The sequence below is a fragment of the Salvia splendens genome, chromosome 3 (assembly GCF_004379255.2).
Source record: "Salvia splendens isolate huo1 chromosome 3, SspV2, whole genome shotgun sequence".
Taxonomy (NCBI): Eukaryota; Viridiplantae; Streptophyta; class Magnoliopsida; order Lamiales; family Lamiaceae; genus Salvia; species Salvia splendens.
This window is the reverse complement of record NC_056034.1, coordinates 42,499,561-42,515,228: the sequence shown is the minus strand read 5'-3', so window position 1 is coordinate 42,515,228 and position 15,668 is coordinate 42,499,561. Positions and strand designations below refer to the sequence as shown.

At 37.9% G+C, this 15,668-nt stretch overlaps 4 protein-coding genes across 8 annotated transcripts; 1 reads left to right on the top strand and 3 right to left on the bottom strand.

Annotated features, from left to right (window-relative positions):
- Positions 1–1,103: 1,103 nt before the first annotated feature.
- LOC121796156 (ferredoxin C 2, chloroplastic-like) lies at positions 1,104–7,465 on the top strand. Of its 5 annotated transcripts, none has more exons than XM_042194913.1 (8): positions 1,104–1,318; positions 1,611–1,861; positions 1,945–2,008; positions 3,264–3,352; positions 5,710–5,778; positions 6,101–6,145; positions 6,263–6,308; positions 7,447–7,465. In XM_042194913.1, the coding sequence occupies exons 2-7, from the start codon at positions 1,625–1,627 to the stop codon at positions 6,305–6,307; spliced, it is 549 nt and encodes a 182-aa protein (XP_042050847.1). In that variant the 5' UTR covers positions 1,104–1,318; positions 1,611–1,624; the 3' UTR covers position 6,308; positions 7,447–7,465. The 5 variants fall into 5 exon arrangements, with proteins under 5 accessions (XP_042050847.1, XP_042050846.1, XP_042050844.1 ...); XM_042194912.1 differs by lacking the exon at positions 7,447–7,465 and adding an exon at positions 6,612–6,813; XM_042194910.1 differs by lacking the exon at positions 7,447–7,465 and having other exon boundaries at positions 1,105–1,318; positions 1,614–1,861; positions 6,263–6,466.
- Positions 6,496–7,180, bottom strand: LOC121797057 (gibberellin 20 oxidase 2-like). The gene is made up of 2 exons (XM_042195793.1): positions 6,842–7,180; positions 6,496–6,753 (listed from the first exon to the last, which is right to left on the bottom strand). The coding sequence occupies exons 1-2, from the start codon at positions 7,178–7,180 to the stop codon at positions 6,496–6,498; spliced, it is 597 nt and encodes a 198-aa protein (XP_042051727.1).
- LOC121796157 (naringenin,2-oxoglutarate 3-dioxygenase-like) lies at positions 7,465–8,111 on the bottom strand. Its single transcript, XM_042194914.1, has one exon. It carries the CDS (start codon positions 7,930–7,932, stop codon positions 7,465–7,467), a length of 468 nt encoding a protein of 155 aa, XP_042050848.1. The 5' UTR covers positions 7,933–8,111.
- A 1,955-nt stretch (positions 8,112–10,066) lies between these two features.
- LOC121794747 (oleosin L-like) lies at positions 10,067–10,552 on the bottom strand. The gene has a single exon (XM_042193075.1). It carries the CDS (start codon positions 10,550–10,552, stop codon positions 10,112–10,114), a length of 441 nt encoding a protein of 146 aa, XP_042049009.1. The 3' UTR covers positions 10,067–10,111.
- Positions 10,553–15,668: the final 5,116 nt, after the last annotated feature.

Here is a 15,668-nt window from a genome sequence, read left to right as displayed (position 1 = left end):
CCAACACAAGTTCCATGTTCAACTCTCTGGACTGGACATCGGCTTAGTACATGAGCCATGACCCGTGTAGTTAGTGATGCAGACCACACTGTTCATGGGCACCCTCTGGACTAGGATGCATTGAGACACGAGCTGCGTGGGTTAGTCATCCAACCAAATATATCGTGTTTTTGTGTTAATCTTCTGGATCGTGACCGTTGGAACGGGCCGTGTAGTTTTCCTTTGTTCTAACTTTGTCCTTTCTCCATTTTTCCCTCACTCCATTACTTACGACAATAAAATCAATTCAAAATAAGTCTAATAAATACTTAAAAAATGTATAAAATCAAAAGAAAGAATTAGTATTACTACAATTTAACTCACATCAAGACTGTTAACTATACTTGCCTTATCCAAAATCCCAAAATTTGGATGCAATTTGTTCTTTATTTCCTTGATCTCATTCCTCTTGTGCTATCTAATGTCTGTTCAAGTTGCTATATATGGGCAGAAAAGGGTGTATTTCTGGGCTTAAACCTTTATTCATGTTTCTTGTTGATTTTGAAGTCAGCCCGAGAAATAGATTTGGGCCCGCATTGTTTGAGCCACAAATACCATTATTTGAATTCTCGACATTTTGGTGGTATTATATTCTTGCATTGAGAGTTGTGCCTAGAAATGAGGGACATATACCATATTTGCCCTGCGAATTTGGAGGTGGCGGGATGTGAATTTTTTTGGGTGAGGACATTTTAGGCAGAACACTCCTTATTGCCTTTTAATAAAATAATAAAATAAAGCTGCTAAATCTATTGCGGGTCTAATTATTGAATGTTGAACAACAGCAATTATAAAAAAATTACATAGTTAAACCGTGACTAATCTTATCAAGATAATATTCCGCTGTCCATATCAATTAAAATGAACAGGCGTAAGGGACGAGAAATGTGTCCTATTTGGCAATTACAAACCTTTTCCCAACATAATCTCTCTCCTGTGTATTCTCTCCACTTCTTTCTTAATCCAAATAATTGTAGTATTAATTTTCTAATAAAATAGAGGTATAAAACTATATGACATTTATCAAAATAACATGTTTCTTGCGATGGATCCACTTTTTTCAGTTTGGTTTGCAGTCGGTTTGCTTAATCTCCTCGATCGGGTTCGGTTATTAATTTTTGCTTTCGGTTCGGTTCGGTTCTGTCATCGGTTCACCAAAATATTGGTGGGACACACATAATCGGATTGAATTGCGCCCCTCTTTGCTTCTCCAGCTTTGAGATTTCATTTTATCCATCAAAATCTCAACCTGCTTCTAAAGTTCTAACTATTTTTGCAGGTATCTCTCTCTCTCCCACACACACACCGCTCATCGGGATTTTAATGGAGCCTATTGCAGTTCTTCTATTTTGATTTATCTGACGCAACTTTACTTTATCATCTGGAGTTTCTCACACTTATCTATGGCTCGTGCTACATTGATTACTGAATTCGTGCTAAAATAGTTTCTGAGTATCATTTTTTCATAATAATGATTGTCGCCTTTTAATTTCTTTTCCTTGTGGTTTCGTTCACCTTCAACATTATTGAATTGAAAATTTATCGAGTATTGTGAATTCCTGTGTTTGCAGCAGAGAAAGTAGTCATGGACCTTCAAACTCCATGTAACGCCTGTACATTGATTAACCGAAAACCAGCATCTCCTAAACTGTCATTTTCCAGAAACAACATCAGCATGCCAAAATACCGTAGTAAAACGGTTTCACAGCTCCAATCAACAGCCTCTGTAAACGGGGGTGCCAGCCCCTCTCCGGTTCCATCACACAAAATCACGGTACATGACCGTCAGCGCGATGTCGTCCATGAATTTTATGTCCCTGAGGTAATATCTTAAGCGCTTTGCTAGTGTTAGTAGTCAATTAAGCGATTGTCTCTTCTACAAGCTAATGGAGAGATAATTTGTAGGACCAATATATCTTGCACACTGCAGAGGATCAGGATATAAAGCTACCATTTGCTTGCAGACATGGTATTGTTCTGTTCTGAAGGATGCATTCTCATAGATTCTATTGTACATAAATTTGTGGAAAATACTTTACAAAAAATCGTATTTTTGGGCTAATATAGGAATCTGTTTAACTGAAGTCACTGTGCCATGGTTAGAGTTAGCCATTATTCTCAAATGAATTTATCCTGATTGGAGATGAGATTGGGAGGAGAGTTAGCCATTATTCTCAAATGAATCTATTCTGATTGGAGAGGAGATTGGGAGGTCATTCAATTTGTGAGACCTTGCTTGTCGTGTAGGATGACTATGAGTTCTGAAGTGTTTTTCATCTTATGTTATTTACTATTCCTGCATACCTGTACTTTTCTGTAAGAGAGGCTTTCTAAAATTAGATGTCATCTGTCAATGTACATCTTTTAAAATCATTGCATCAGCACTCGTCCAGCACTTTATTATGCGGCTTGATGCCTTGATCTTTTCAAAATGCTCCCAGGGAAAAAAAACCATAACTTCTTATCTCCATTTGGATGCTGCGTTGTCATGCTAAAGGTTAAGGGGTCATTAGGAAGTATACAGTGTATCACAAGAAATTTTACATCAATGCATTTGCATGTTAAAACTTCCTCTGATAGAATGCTTCTGCACTAGTGAATAGTTAGGAAACATGATCTATCTTGACCATGTCTTACGTTAGTAGCTTTGAGACTTAGAACTTACAATTCTGTGCTTAAAATAACTGAATAATTTAAGAGAAAGGATGCGACTTGAAGAGTTAAGTGTATTCGGAGGACAAATACAATTGAGCTAACAATAATCATGAGTTATAGTGCTTGACTGTGTTTGGAAGACATTGTTAAATTAAGAGTTCTTGAGTTAATACTTAACAATAATCACAATGATGGATTTATTCAAGCCTGATTAAAATAATTGAATATGTGCAATTCATTGAAGATTGACAGATAGAGCACCTCAAGCTCTCTGTTTACAGTATAAGTAAACCTCAAGATTTCTTTGATCACTTGGAACTATGAAGTAGCTTGGGGACTTTGGGGCTGAATGTTAGCCGAAGTGAAATGGCTTCTCATCCCCTCATTGTTTAGGTCTGTTTAGTCAGGGTGGTTGGGTGAGATTCTGCTGTCAATACATTCAGATAGTGTGAATATAAGTACTCTACCAATCTCAAGGATAAATTTGAACAAGATGAGCTACCTATGATTTTGACTCGTAATAAATGAAGCAAGATGTTTTTTTCCCTTTTTAACCCTCTTTCTTGCAGGCTGTTGTACCAGCTGTGCTGTCCGTATAAAGTCTGGGGAACTCAAACAGCCAGAAGCACTAGGGATATCTGCTGAATTAAAAGCTAAGGTATGTTGTATATTACTTGGTAGGCATGAAATACTCGTAATTGTTTTAACAAATAGTTGTAGAGTACATTTTGAGTAAATTTTGAACAAATACTCGTGAATTTTAGCTAAATGGGTTCTCCATTTTTGGAAGATCAATGCTAAATTATGTACACATTGTTCGTACAGTTTTGATGACCAATGCATAACAAGTTGTTTTTTAGGGTTTTTATGGCATTAGTAGTTTCCTGATTCCAATGTTACTCACCAATTCTTGGTGATTTCATGGTAGCCAGTAGGTATATTTTTTTTTGTTTTGGATTCCTAAAGTGTGGAAAAAAGATTACCTGAATCAGTTGATTGATCAATTGTTATGATTAAATCATCTTATTATAAGGATGTGTTATATTTTTGTTTTATTAGAAGACAAAGACTCTTATGGTATAGAGGTGGGTCTCGTCAAGAAAATTAGTGAATAATTCGGTGGTAGACAGACCAGACCTTTAGTTTTAATGGGGAAATTCTTGATCATGGAAAGATTATGTCACTTGACCCACTTCATTTCTTTCATTCATAAGATTTCAGTTTCTCCCCCGCAGAAAAGGTTATTTGGTTGCCCATGGCCTTGACTATGTTAATTTGGTTCCACTTGTCATTCTCTGAGTTGATTCATACCTATGAAGAGAATGGATGAATAGATGCAGTAGAGAAGGCCATCTAGTTGTTAGATTTTCTTAATTTACTTGTTTAGGTTAACTATTTATCCAAGTTAAGAGGTCTGAGGAAAAAGTCATTGGTGGAAAGAATCCTGCATTGATGATTGCGATTGAAATATGAATTCTGTGGATATCTTCTTTATCCTTTCAACTATATAAGGAAACTTTTTAGCATAGGCTGCAATGATGCTAGAGATCTATCATTCTCGAGGAGCACTGAGTTAGCTGATTAGCTCCCCCAAAAAATGTCTTATGCTATAAATTTTAAAACTTTCTTTTATGTAGCAATTGTTGATATTTTGATACAATGATTTGTACACTATAATCCGCTGAATTAATCAGTATGTTACTTAAGGGGGTAATTTCCTCGACTGATGCACAATCATAATACTGGAGTACAATTTATCATAATAAATCTCAATTTTCATTAGTGTGTACTGTGTAATAAGAATGTTAATTAGAAACTTAAGATTCTTATATGTCCCATTGAGTAATAAAGGAAATTTGAACTTCCATGGCTTTCTGCAGCTTCTAGAAATTGATTATCAATTTCCAATCAAGAGGTATTATTTATCTTTTTCATAATAATCATGATGTTTAAACAATTGGTTTAAAATATCCATTAGTGTCTGCTTTAGATAATACTTGATGTTAAAGGATCCAAATAAATAACTCCCAGAAAGTTTGTCATCAGAGCTGAAACTTTTGACCTTCTCTGAAGTTTGAATTGAAGGGAAAAAAATTAATTCCAGGAACTGAGGTTTTCACTTAAGTTTTCCCATTATATTTCTAATTCTTGAACCAACAAAATGTATTTACTGTTAACATTGGGCTATTATGTTCAACATGAACCTTCATAGTTCTGATAGAATTTGATTGTAGTTGCATCTTGGCGATATACTGGGTTAATGGATGCGAAGTTATAGAATTCTAAAATCAGTCTGTGTTTATGAAAGTTCAGAAAACAGCCATCCTCACCTTGAGCATGACTATAGCGCTTGATCTTGTTTTGTGGGACTAATAGTGCTGGGTTTAGTAAGTTTTTTTTGCTGGTCTTGAATTATATGCTTACGAGAATAGCGATGCCTAGTTTCTTGATTCTTCTAAGCTATCTATGTTTTATAGCAAGATTATGATACCTAATATGTTTAGTAGGGGATTTAAAAATGTCTGTTTTAAATTAGTTAGCTTGATTTTTTTTTCAAGGATTTCTCAATGAGTGGAAGAAGATATTCCACCATCTGAGCTACACTTGGCCTTCTGATACGTGCTACCTGTTGTTATGATTACAAACTGGCATAGCTTTCATCAATTCCTTGCTATTTCTTCTATCTGTTTTAAGTATCATTTATGTGATGTGACTCTATTTTGAGCTGAGATGAGCTTCGAGAGTATACTGAGAAATGATTTTATACCAACTAAATCAACATTTGATGGAGAATGAATTATGTAGAGCTCTAGTGGTAGATTGCTATACCCAAGTTTTCTTAAAAAGCTGTTGAAAAGGCCGCCATCTCATTTGATTGTCTTCACTTCTATCAGAATTTATACTGAAATTGCTATTAACATTGTGATGTCACTGCAACATCTTTACTTACTCATTTTTCCTTGCTTATTTTACCTGAATCTCATTTCATATTGTATTTCCTTGTGATCGATGTAGGGGTATGCACTTTTGTGTGTTGGCTTCCCATCGTCTGACCTGGAGGTTGAAACACAAGACGAGGATGAGGTAGTATGTTATCTGCATCTTAAAACTGATTTCGCATGTTACTAGAACAACCAGTTCCCTTTATTAGACAAGATAAGTAGCACAATTAGTTCCCTTTATTAGACAAGATAAGCATAACTTGGAAGACGTGCATCAATGGCTATTTATAAGGGGTAATTGCTCATACATAGACGAACTTTCACTCAATTTTTGTTTTGCATATGAACTAGAATTCACTTCCATGAACTTTTAATTGTTCCTATAATTCACAAATCAATGTCAAACCAATTGTCTACTTTATATCATTATGTGGAGCTACAACTAATAAACTATATGACTGCAGGTGTATTGGCTACAATTTGGCAGATATTTTGCTCGTGGACCTATTGTAAGTCTCATCAACAAATTTCATGATCTGCATTATATTCTTCTTTAAAGAATATAACTCAAGTCAATACGATTTTTAACTGCTTGTAATGGTAATGCCAAATTTAAAATCCTGCAGGAAAGAGATGACTATGCATTAGAATTGGCCATGGCAGATGAGTAAGGTACAATCTATCTGGTGAAAAGCAATGTAGTTGTGTATTAATCCACTCACATATTTTTCGAAATATAGTCTGAATTTCATGAATATATAACCCAAAACGATGTTGTCTTTACAATAATTAATTCGAGATGTCTTCTCATAAAGAAACATTATTCTCAATCCCATATACATCAATATTAAATCATCGATTAAGAATCGATTGTATATCGATGAAGAGCAGTTTTTCCAACAACTCGTCGTTGTTTGAGAAGCTGATTCCTGAAATCACCCCAGGTAAATGTTTTATACTTTCTTGGTTTGTTAGGATCTTCATCCATGAGCTGAGGAGGGCTCTCTATGGTAGTATTAGCTGCAGGGCTCATAAAATATGCAACCGAGAGACGATGTCTTTCCTCATTTACGACTGCTCTGTGAACCACACTCTTTAGCCTCCCATTACTCCATGCCTGTCAACAAATATACAAACTTAAGAAAATACATGTTCATTATTGAACATAGTAAAGTGATACATGAAGTGAGACACTAAAGACGTACCTCAAGTGTGTCGCCTATATTAACGACAAACGAGTTAGGTAGGGGACGGATGCCAAACCAACGATTGCGATCGTCACAAACTTGCAGGCCACCAACTTCATCTTGGAGCAGTATGGTTAGAGTGTGGGGGTCGGAATGGCTGCCAAGGCCCAAGCATCGGTTGGGGAGAGGGCACGGAGGGTATCGATTAATTCTGATCATAGTGCTCTCACGCTCGCTCAAGAAGTGTCTAGTGAAGAAGTTATTATCAAGACCTAAACCATTGGCTAACATAGCCAATACACGTACTCCTAATTCTTCCATTGCATTCATGTAGTTGATCATTGCATCGCTGTACATTAACCACAATCATTCCATATGTATATACAGTTAATTTTGGCTCTAAATTTGCAATTTCTTAAAAAAATCAAGCCAAACCAGATTACCCTAATTAACCAAATCGAAATATTCAAAAAAATTTAAATTTAATATGTGTATTAATATAATATTCTATATAATTTGGTGGATTTGATTTTTATGAATTTGGATGTTTTGCTTACCCTTTAGCCATGACTTAGAGCTCATGTCTACACACCACATGCTCATAATGTATATGCTGATTTCAGTTATCTTTTTACACCGACTCAAACATACCTAAAATGATGGTGCGAGTGGTCTCCGTACACCCTAGTCGCAAACTCCACCACCTGCTGCGGCGACTGAAGCAACTGCAAGATCTCCGCCCACGGTAAATTTCCCCCATAATCGACGTTGGATGCCGAATAGCCCAAAGGCAAGCTTCCAGTCCGGGCTCCCTTGAGCTTCTGCTCCATCGGAAGATCGTAAAATCTGTTCAACCAAACTGTGATATCATCAATAACCTCATCAGGCACGCCGTGATCCACCAACTTGAAGAATCCCCATTTCCTAGAAGCCGCCACCATTTTTGCGGCATCTTCCCCGCTGCTAAGGCTTATCACAGGGATGTCTTCTTCGTCGCAGAAGTCATCGTGCTTCAGTTCGGGCCATTCATTCGCCGACCACACGAAGTCTTTCAGTTGCAGCTTCTGGTTGGATGAAGAGAGAGATTCGACAATGTCATGTGTTGCCATGTCTCAAGTATGTATTTTGAGATATGGGGTTTGGTTGATTTAATTTGTATAATATATATATAGAGAGAAGGATGGGGTTGCAATGAGCATCAATGATATAGATACAAACGAATGCTATTATACAAAAGATAAATTGTATTTGATGAAATGATGGTGTTGTTACTTAGTTCTTGCTTCGTTTTGCGAACAACTAATTGAGTATTTTGGATATGCTAACAAATTGAGGAAGTATTTTGGATTTGCTATCAAATGAAAACAAATTTGAATGTTGATTTGCTGAAATTGTTCAAACTGTGTAAAAATAAACAATTTCATATCAGTATGATCAGAAAATTGTATACCACTATTTCTTTTTGTCATCGATTAAGATCGAATCACAGGGATTTTATCAGACTATTTATTCGATTGCCAATTTTCTAACTCTATTACCAATTAATTTTAAGATCATGAACTTCTATTCTATTATGATATCGGATTATTTCTTCTATAGCCGATTAAATTCAAGATCGTATCACATTAACTTCTAGCCGATTAAAGATAAGATAGAATCATACATCAACTTCGATTTTAATATCGGATTATTTCTTATAGAGCCGATTAATTTGAAGACCACATCACATCAACTTCTTTTATGATATTAGAACAGATCATTCACCTTATGCCGAAACTTAACTAACCCAATGACGAAACAGAATAGAAAATGATTGATACGACTGATCCAATTCAGATCAAACAATATCCCTCGTGTCACCAGTTAATTTTATTGGAATTCACCAACTTTTATATATTTATTATTACAAACTACATAAAAATTGAAATTAAAATTTTGCTGGTTGTTGTTGTTGTTAGTCACGGGTCATATATTGATATTTGTTTCTTTAGGAAGATCTCAGCGGTGAAATATATATTGTGAAAATATAAAATGAACTTATCGTAACGATACTACATTACCAATTACATTGTATTCGGTCTATGTCCATGTAACATAAAATATATGAGAAACAAAACAAACTTTTATTTCACGTGTAACTAGTAACTAGACAAAATGAGCATGCAGGTCATTATTAGTATAACTTACATTTTTACAATTAGGTACTTAGGTACTCCAACCGTCCCTGAAAATTTGTCACTTATTTCCATTCTCGTCCGTCCCTAACAATTTGTTAGGTTTCACTTTTACCATTTTTGGTACTCACAAAATTTGTCACTTATTTCCATTCTCGCCCGTACCTAACAATTTGTTACCTTCACTTTTACCATTTTTGGTACCCACATTCCGTTGACGTATTCTCACTCACATTTTATTTTAAAACTAATATATCACATTTTATTTTAAAACTAATATATAAAAATAAGACCACTCATTCTCACTCACATTTTATTTTAAAATTAATACATAAAAATAAGACATAAAATTAATATATAAAATAAGACCACGTGACACTAACTTTTAAACCCTTACACTTTCTATTACATTTTTTAAAACTTGTACCGACTTTTAACTCATTCTCACTTATATAAAAATACCGACTTTTAACTCATTCTCACTTATATAAAAATAGGACCCTCACTTATATAAAAATAGGACCCTCATGCCACTAACTTAACCTTACATTTCTATTATATTTTTTAAAACTCAATACCAGATCATTTCTATTACATTTTTTAAAACTCAACCTTGCATTTCTATTATATTTTTTAAAACTCAATACCAGATCATTTCTATTACATTTTTTAAAACTCAGTACCGAATCAAAAGGTGTCAAATTATTAAGTACTGAATCAAAGGGTCAGTACCAGATCAAATTATTAGAAACAGAGGGAGTACCATAAGTACCGAATCAAAGGGTCAGTACCAGATCAAATTATTAGAGACGGAGGGAGTACCATTCAAATAAGCTGTGATTTTATCAAAAGAGATCCCATTTCTATAAATTAAATACTTCGAACATTAATAAGCTGTTAAGATTGTTTTAGCTTCATTAATTGTCCTAATATTATTATTCATAATTGACATTAGAGTATATTCTCAACACAAATTGTGAATTATGAGGCAGAGGATAGACAAAAAGTCAAAAACACACACACACATCAACAACACATAATTAAAAACAAAAGCAAAGAAAAACTAATAACAAGCACAATTTTCATCCATTCCACACATAATTATTCAAGATTCTCAAATTCCCTGGCCGCCCTTCACATTCTGCTGTCCGCCAACGCCGCCTTGTCCGTTCTGCTCAGCATTCTCCTTGACGTCGTGCGCGGCGTGGGCGATCTTGTCCCGAGCACGGTCGATCTGATCGGCCCCGATCGGGTGCTCTCCCGTGGCGTATCTGTACATCCAGTAGAACACGAAGCTGGCCACGACCCCGAACCCGCCCGACGCCACGAGGCCGGCCACGATCAAGAAGACAGTGATGGCAGCGGGGACGAGGACGGGGCTGAAGATGACGAGGACCGGGGTGGCGAGGACGAGGGCGATGACGGTGGCGGTGAGGGTGAGGCCGGAGAGGGCCATGAGGGAGCCGCCGAGGGTGACGGCGGTGGTGGTCTTGGCCACTTGGTGGGAGAGCTGCTGCCTCTGCGGATGTTCATAACGGGTCTGGATTTGAGCCATTGTTGTTGATGAAGATGAATGAATAGCTGAGAGAGAGAAGAGGGTGAGAGAGAGACGAAGTGTTTATAATAAAAAGGAGTTATTGCATGGGGAGTGTCACGTGTTCAACAATCTACACTTGTGCAGGATTTGAATGACACCAAGTGTATTTGGAGAAGGCACGTATTTGCTTCTTAGTTTTGATGTTGGAAAAGTGGCAATAGCAAATGAATATGAATGGGAATGGGAATGGGAATGGTTTTTTTTGTTGTGGGAATAGTTATACAAATTTTGCCGGCCGAAATTACGATGGAAAATAAAATAAGGAAATTATACGGAAAATAATTGAATAAAATTACACGGAAAACTTATGGAAAGTGGTAAGCCGAGTCGAGGAGTCCTCTTTCCGCAAGACGAGATACGCCCCGGTAGTGCTCTCGGGTTGGCGTGTCGTCCCCAAAGATAAAATGGCTTCGTCTCTGAAGTAGCAGCACCGCTAGCAACAGAGCTCCGGCGAACGGGAGTAAGGCGGGGGCAAAGCTTCGACGGGGAAGATTGTGCAGAGAGGGAGAGAACGTGTATGCAAGATGCTTGTGTATGTTCTGTTTAGAATGTAATGGATGCATGCCTATTTATAGGCCAAGTCCACCTGCAGGGCATTCATGGAGTCAACAACCGTTATGTGTGCCATGATGGCTTGACTGTAACCGCCGGGAGTTATTGACTGGTGCACTAGCCAGTGGGAGCTGAAGAGACACGACGCACCTGGATATGCTACATGACGGGATACACCATGGACCGTCGGGGTCCATCGGGGACCTTTTGTCTCTCGTTATGCGTCGGGGTCCAGCGGAACCATGACGTGGACCAGGACCCGTCGGGGATAGCGTGGAGTTTGGGGTGGTCTAAAAAGAACAAGCAGGGCTTGAACCACGCTCAACGACCAGCTCCAAAGAATAGCCCAAAGACCACCCAAAGACCAATTGCCAAGATCCAAGATCCAAGGCACCAGGCACCCGGGACACGGTGTGCGCGGTGCGCGGACGGGCGGCGGCGACGCGAGCGTGTGGGCTCTGTCACCCGTCTTATTCCACGATAATTATTACACATGATAATTCATCTGATTAAATACTTCATCAAAGAAGTTTATCATCCCCGATGTGGGATAATTAACATCTTGTTAATTAATCCCTTAGTCTTTTCACATAACTCATTTTTTGCTTTATTGTGACCAACTTTAATATATTATTTCTCACTCACCGAGAATCGGATTTGAGAAAATGAATATACTACGGTCATCTACTCAGAACGTAGATCGACGTTATTGCATTTAATTTCAAAAATTTAAATGTCTTGTAACATTTATTATTAGTCAAAAATCATTTGACCAAGCACGATTCCAACAATCCCCCACATGAGTGGAAATTGCCAAATGCAAATGTATGCAGACACAAGGTCAACCCTCAAAAGGTATGTAAGCATAAGGATAGGTAGTTTTTGGCTTTGAACCATCCATAATCAACACCATCGGATACACCAGCGGACTAGTAGCGCGATGCTTTGAATTATTGTTCCACGGCGTGCACAAAGACAATGATGTTAACACTTAAACATCTCAACCTCATCTGTTCTCACGTTTTGTGTCCATTTCAGGCCTTGGACACCTCTTTGGATTCATAAGTGTATTGTTTGAAGCGGCCCCACTTCACACTTACATAGGTGATTCCTCGTTAAGTATCTTGCCATACTCGGTCTCCTCGAGAACTTCATCTCAACGAGATCCTTTAGAGATCATTAAAAGTCATAGACTTAACCTCACCACTAGGCAAGTTTTACAACACTCTATTGCTCTCTAGGGAATAGATATAGATGAGTGTTTCACACGAACTCTCATAGCTTAGTTTTCCCATTGAACCAAGTTCTTGGGATCTCCAGTCATCATGGTTGGATTACCACTATGACAATTCTTTAGTTTGTGGATTTCAAACCCATTCCCTCTAGCAATTTATTCATTTGATCACGATTTAACCCTTTGGTTAGCGGATCCGCTAGATTATCCAATGACTTCACGTAGTCAATTGTAATCACCCCTGTTGTGATCAAATGTCTCACGGTATTATGTCATCGACGAATGTGTCGAGACTTACCATTGTACAAGCCACCGTTAGCCCTCCCAATAGCGACTTGGCTATCACAGTGAATTAACACTGGAGGCACGAGCTTTGACCAACATGGAATATCTTCAAGGAAGTTTTTAAGCCATTCGGCTTCTTCCGCGGCTTTATCTGAAGATATGAATTCAGATTCCATAGTGGATCGGGCTATACATGTCTGTTTCATGAATTTCCACGAGACAGCACCACCCCCAATAGTAAAGACATATCAACTTGTTGAAAGTGAGTCTTTGTTATCGGATATCCAATTTGCATCGCAGTACCCTTCAAGTACCGGGGGGTATCTCGAAAAGTGTAGCCCATGATTTTGAGTATACTTGAGATACCTCAAAGCTCTTACAAGAGCTTTCCATTGCTTTTTGCTTGGATTGCTCGTATAACGACTCAACTTATTCACGGTGCAAGCAATATCAGGTCGAGTGCAATTAGTAAGATACATAATGCATCCAATGACCCGTGCATAATCTTCTTGTGCAACGGGCTCACCCCGGTTCTTGCTCAAGTGAACATTGAGCTCTATAGGCGTCTTAGCCGGGATGTCATCATAGGCATTGAACCTCCTTAATACTTTCTCAACATAATGAGATTGTGTTAATGTGATTCCTTCGGATGTTCTTAGAATTTTTATTCCAAGAATTACATCGGCTAGACTCATATCCTTCATGTCAAAGTTTCTCTTTAACATGGCTTTCGTGTCGTTAATCACTTGGGTGTTACTACCCATGATTAACATATCATCAACGTGAAAACACACCATAACGTATCCATTATCAGTGTTCTTAATGTAGACACATTTGTCACATTCGTTGATTTTACATCCATTTGATAACATCACGTTATCAAATTTCAAGTGTCATCGCAACGATGCTTGTTTCAATCCATAGAGGGATTTAACCAGCTTGCATACCTTTTTCTCTTGTCCAGGTACTACAAAACCTTCAGGTTGTTCCATATAGATTTCATCTTCAAGGTCACCATTTAGAAACGCAGTCTTAACATCCATTTGATGAATCTCAAGATTGTGCACAACAGCAATCGCGAGAAGCACTCGAATTGATGCAATCCTCGTTACAGGTGAATAGGCACCGAAGAAATCGTACCCTTCCTTTTGTTTAAATCCTTTGACTACCAGTCTAGCTTTATACTTGTCCACTGTTCCATCGGCCTTAAACTTTCTTTTAAGGACCCATTTGCATCCTAAGAGTTTAGCACCTTCAGGTAGATCAACCAATACCCACGTGTGGTTTAACAAAATTGAATCAATTTCGCTTTGAACAACTTCTTTCCAATGCAACCCGTCTGGGCCAGCAAAGGCTACTTTTATCGATGTTGGTTCTTCATCCAACATAAATGCAATATAGTCAGGACCATATGTCTTTGGTGTTTTGACCCTGCTACCATATCTTAGTACCACATCGTTTGGATCATGCCTTGTTTGCTTGCGCGATTCAGGCTCTTCATCCACTGATTTAGAACTAGTGGCTTCATCCTCAATTCTCGTCTCAGAATTGGGTGCAATATTTTCCTTGTCTTTGCGAGGAAATATATTTTCAAGAAATACAACATTTCTTGACTCGATTGTTGTTCCCACGGTCACAGTCGGTATTTCAGACTTGTGGACAACGAATCGATATGCACTACTATTAAGTGCATACCCAATAAAGATACAATCAACCGTTTTAGGACCGATTGTAACTTCTTTGGGCGGAGGAACCATTACCTTAGCCAAACACCCCCACACTTTGAGGTATTTGTAGGATGGCTTACTTCCCTTCCACAGCTCATAAGGAGTAAAGTCCTTACCTTTGCGTGGGATTTTGTTTAGGATGTAGTTGACTGTCAAAACAGCTTCCCCCACATGTTCTGGGGCATCCCCGAACTGATTAGTAACGCATTCATCATCTCTTTGAGAGTTTGATTCTTGCGTTCTGCAACACCATTACATTGTGGTGAATATGGTGCAGTCGTTTGGTGAATTATACCACTTGCGTTGCATAATTCCTCAAACGGGGCTACGTATTCACCCCCTCTATCACTTCGAATCATTTTGATTTTACATCCAAGTTGATTCTCGACTTCATTCTTATAATTTTTGAACGCTTCTATTGCTTCGTCTTTACCTCTTAAAAGATAGACATAACAATATCGTGTGCAATCATCTATGAATGTGATAAAATATTTTTTACCACCTCTCGTTTGCACTAATTTTAAGTCACATACGTCCGTGTGAATTAATTCAAGGGGTTTTGTGTTCCGTTCAATCGAATGAAACGGTAACTTAGTCATTTTCGCCTCAAGACAAGTTTCACATTTGTTTTGAGTTTCTACTTCATTTGCCTTTAGTAAATCTAAACTTACTAATCTTTTAATGGTATTTGGATTTACATGTCCCAATCTATTGTGCCACAAGTTAGAACACTCAACCAAGTAAGAAGAAGTAGATGCATTCTTATTATTAGCCAACGGCTTAGGGACATGGCGTACAACTACACTAAGATTGAAAAGTATGTCGGTTACAAAGCCTTTTCCGAGTGACTTTCCAAACTTGTACAAAGAAAACCTATCAGATTCAAATACAAGTTTAAACCCTTTATTCACTAGTATTGATCCTGACACTAGGTTCTTGCGGATGTCCGGGACGTGCAACACATCCTTCAAAGTGATGGTGACGCTGGACGTCATCATGAGAATCACGTCTCCAATGCCGAGGACTTGAGACGATGCTTGATTCCCCATATTGATCTTCCCCCCTTCAACTGCAGTGTAGGAGGCGAACTTGCTCTTATCGGCACAAACGTGGGCAGTAGCTCCAGTGTCGATATACTAGCCACCTTTGTTATCAATAAGGTTGACTTCTTCCGTGACCACAACAATAAGGTTACTTTCATCTCAGTCCTTGAACTCTGTTTCAACAACGTGGGCAGCCGGCTTCTTCTTCGGCTTGCGGCAGTCCTTGGAAAAGT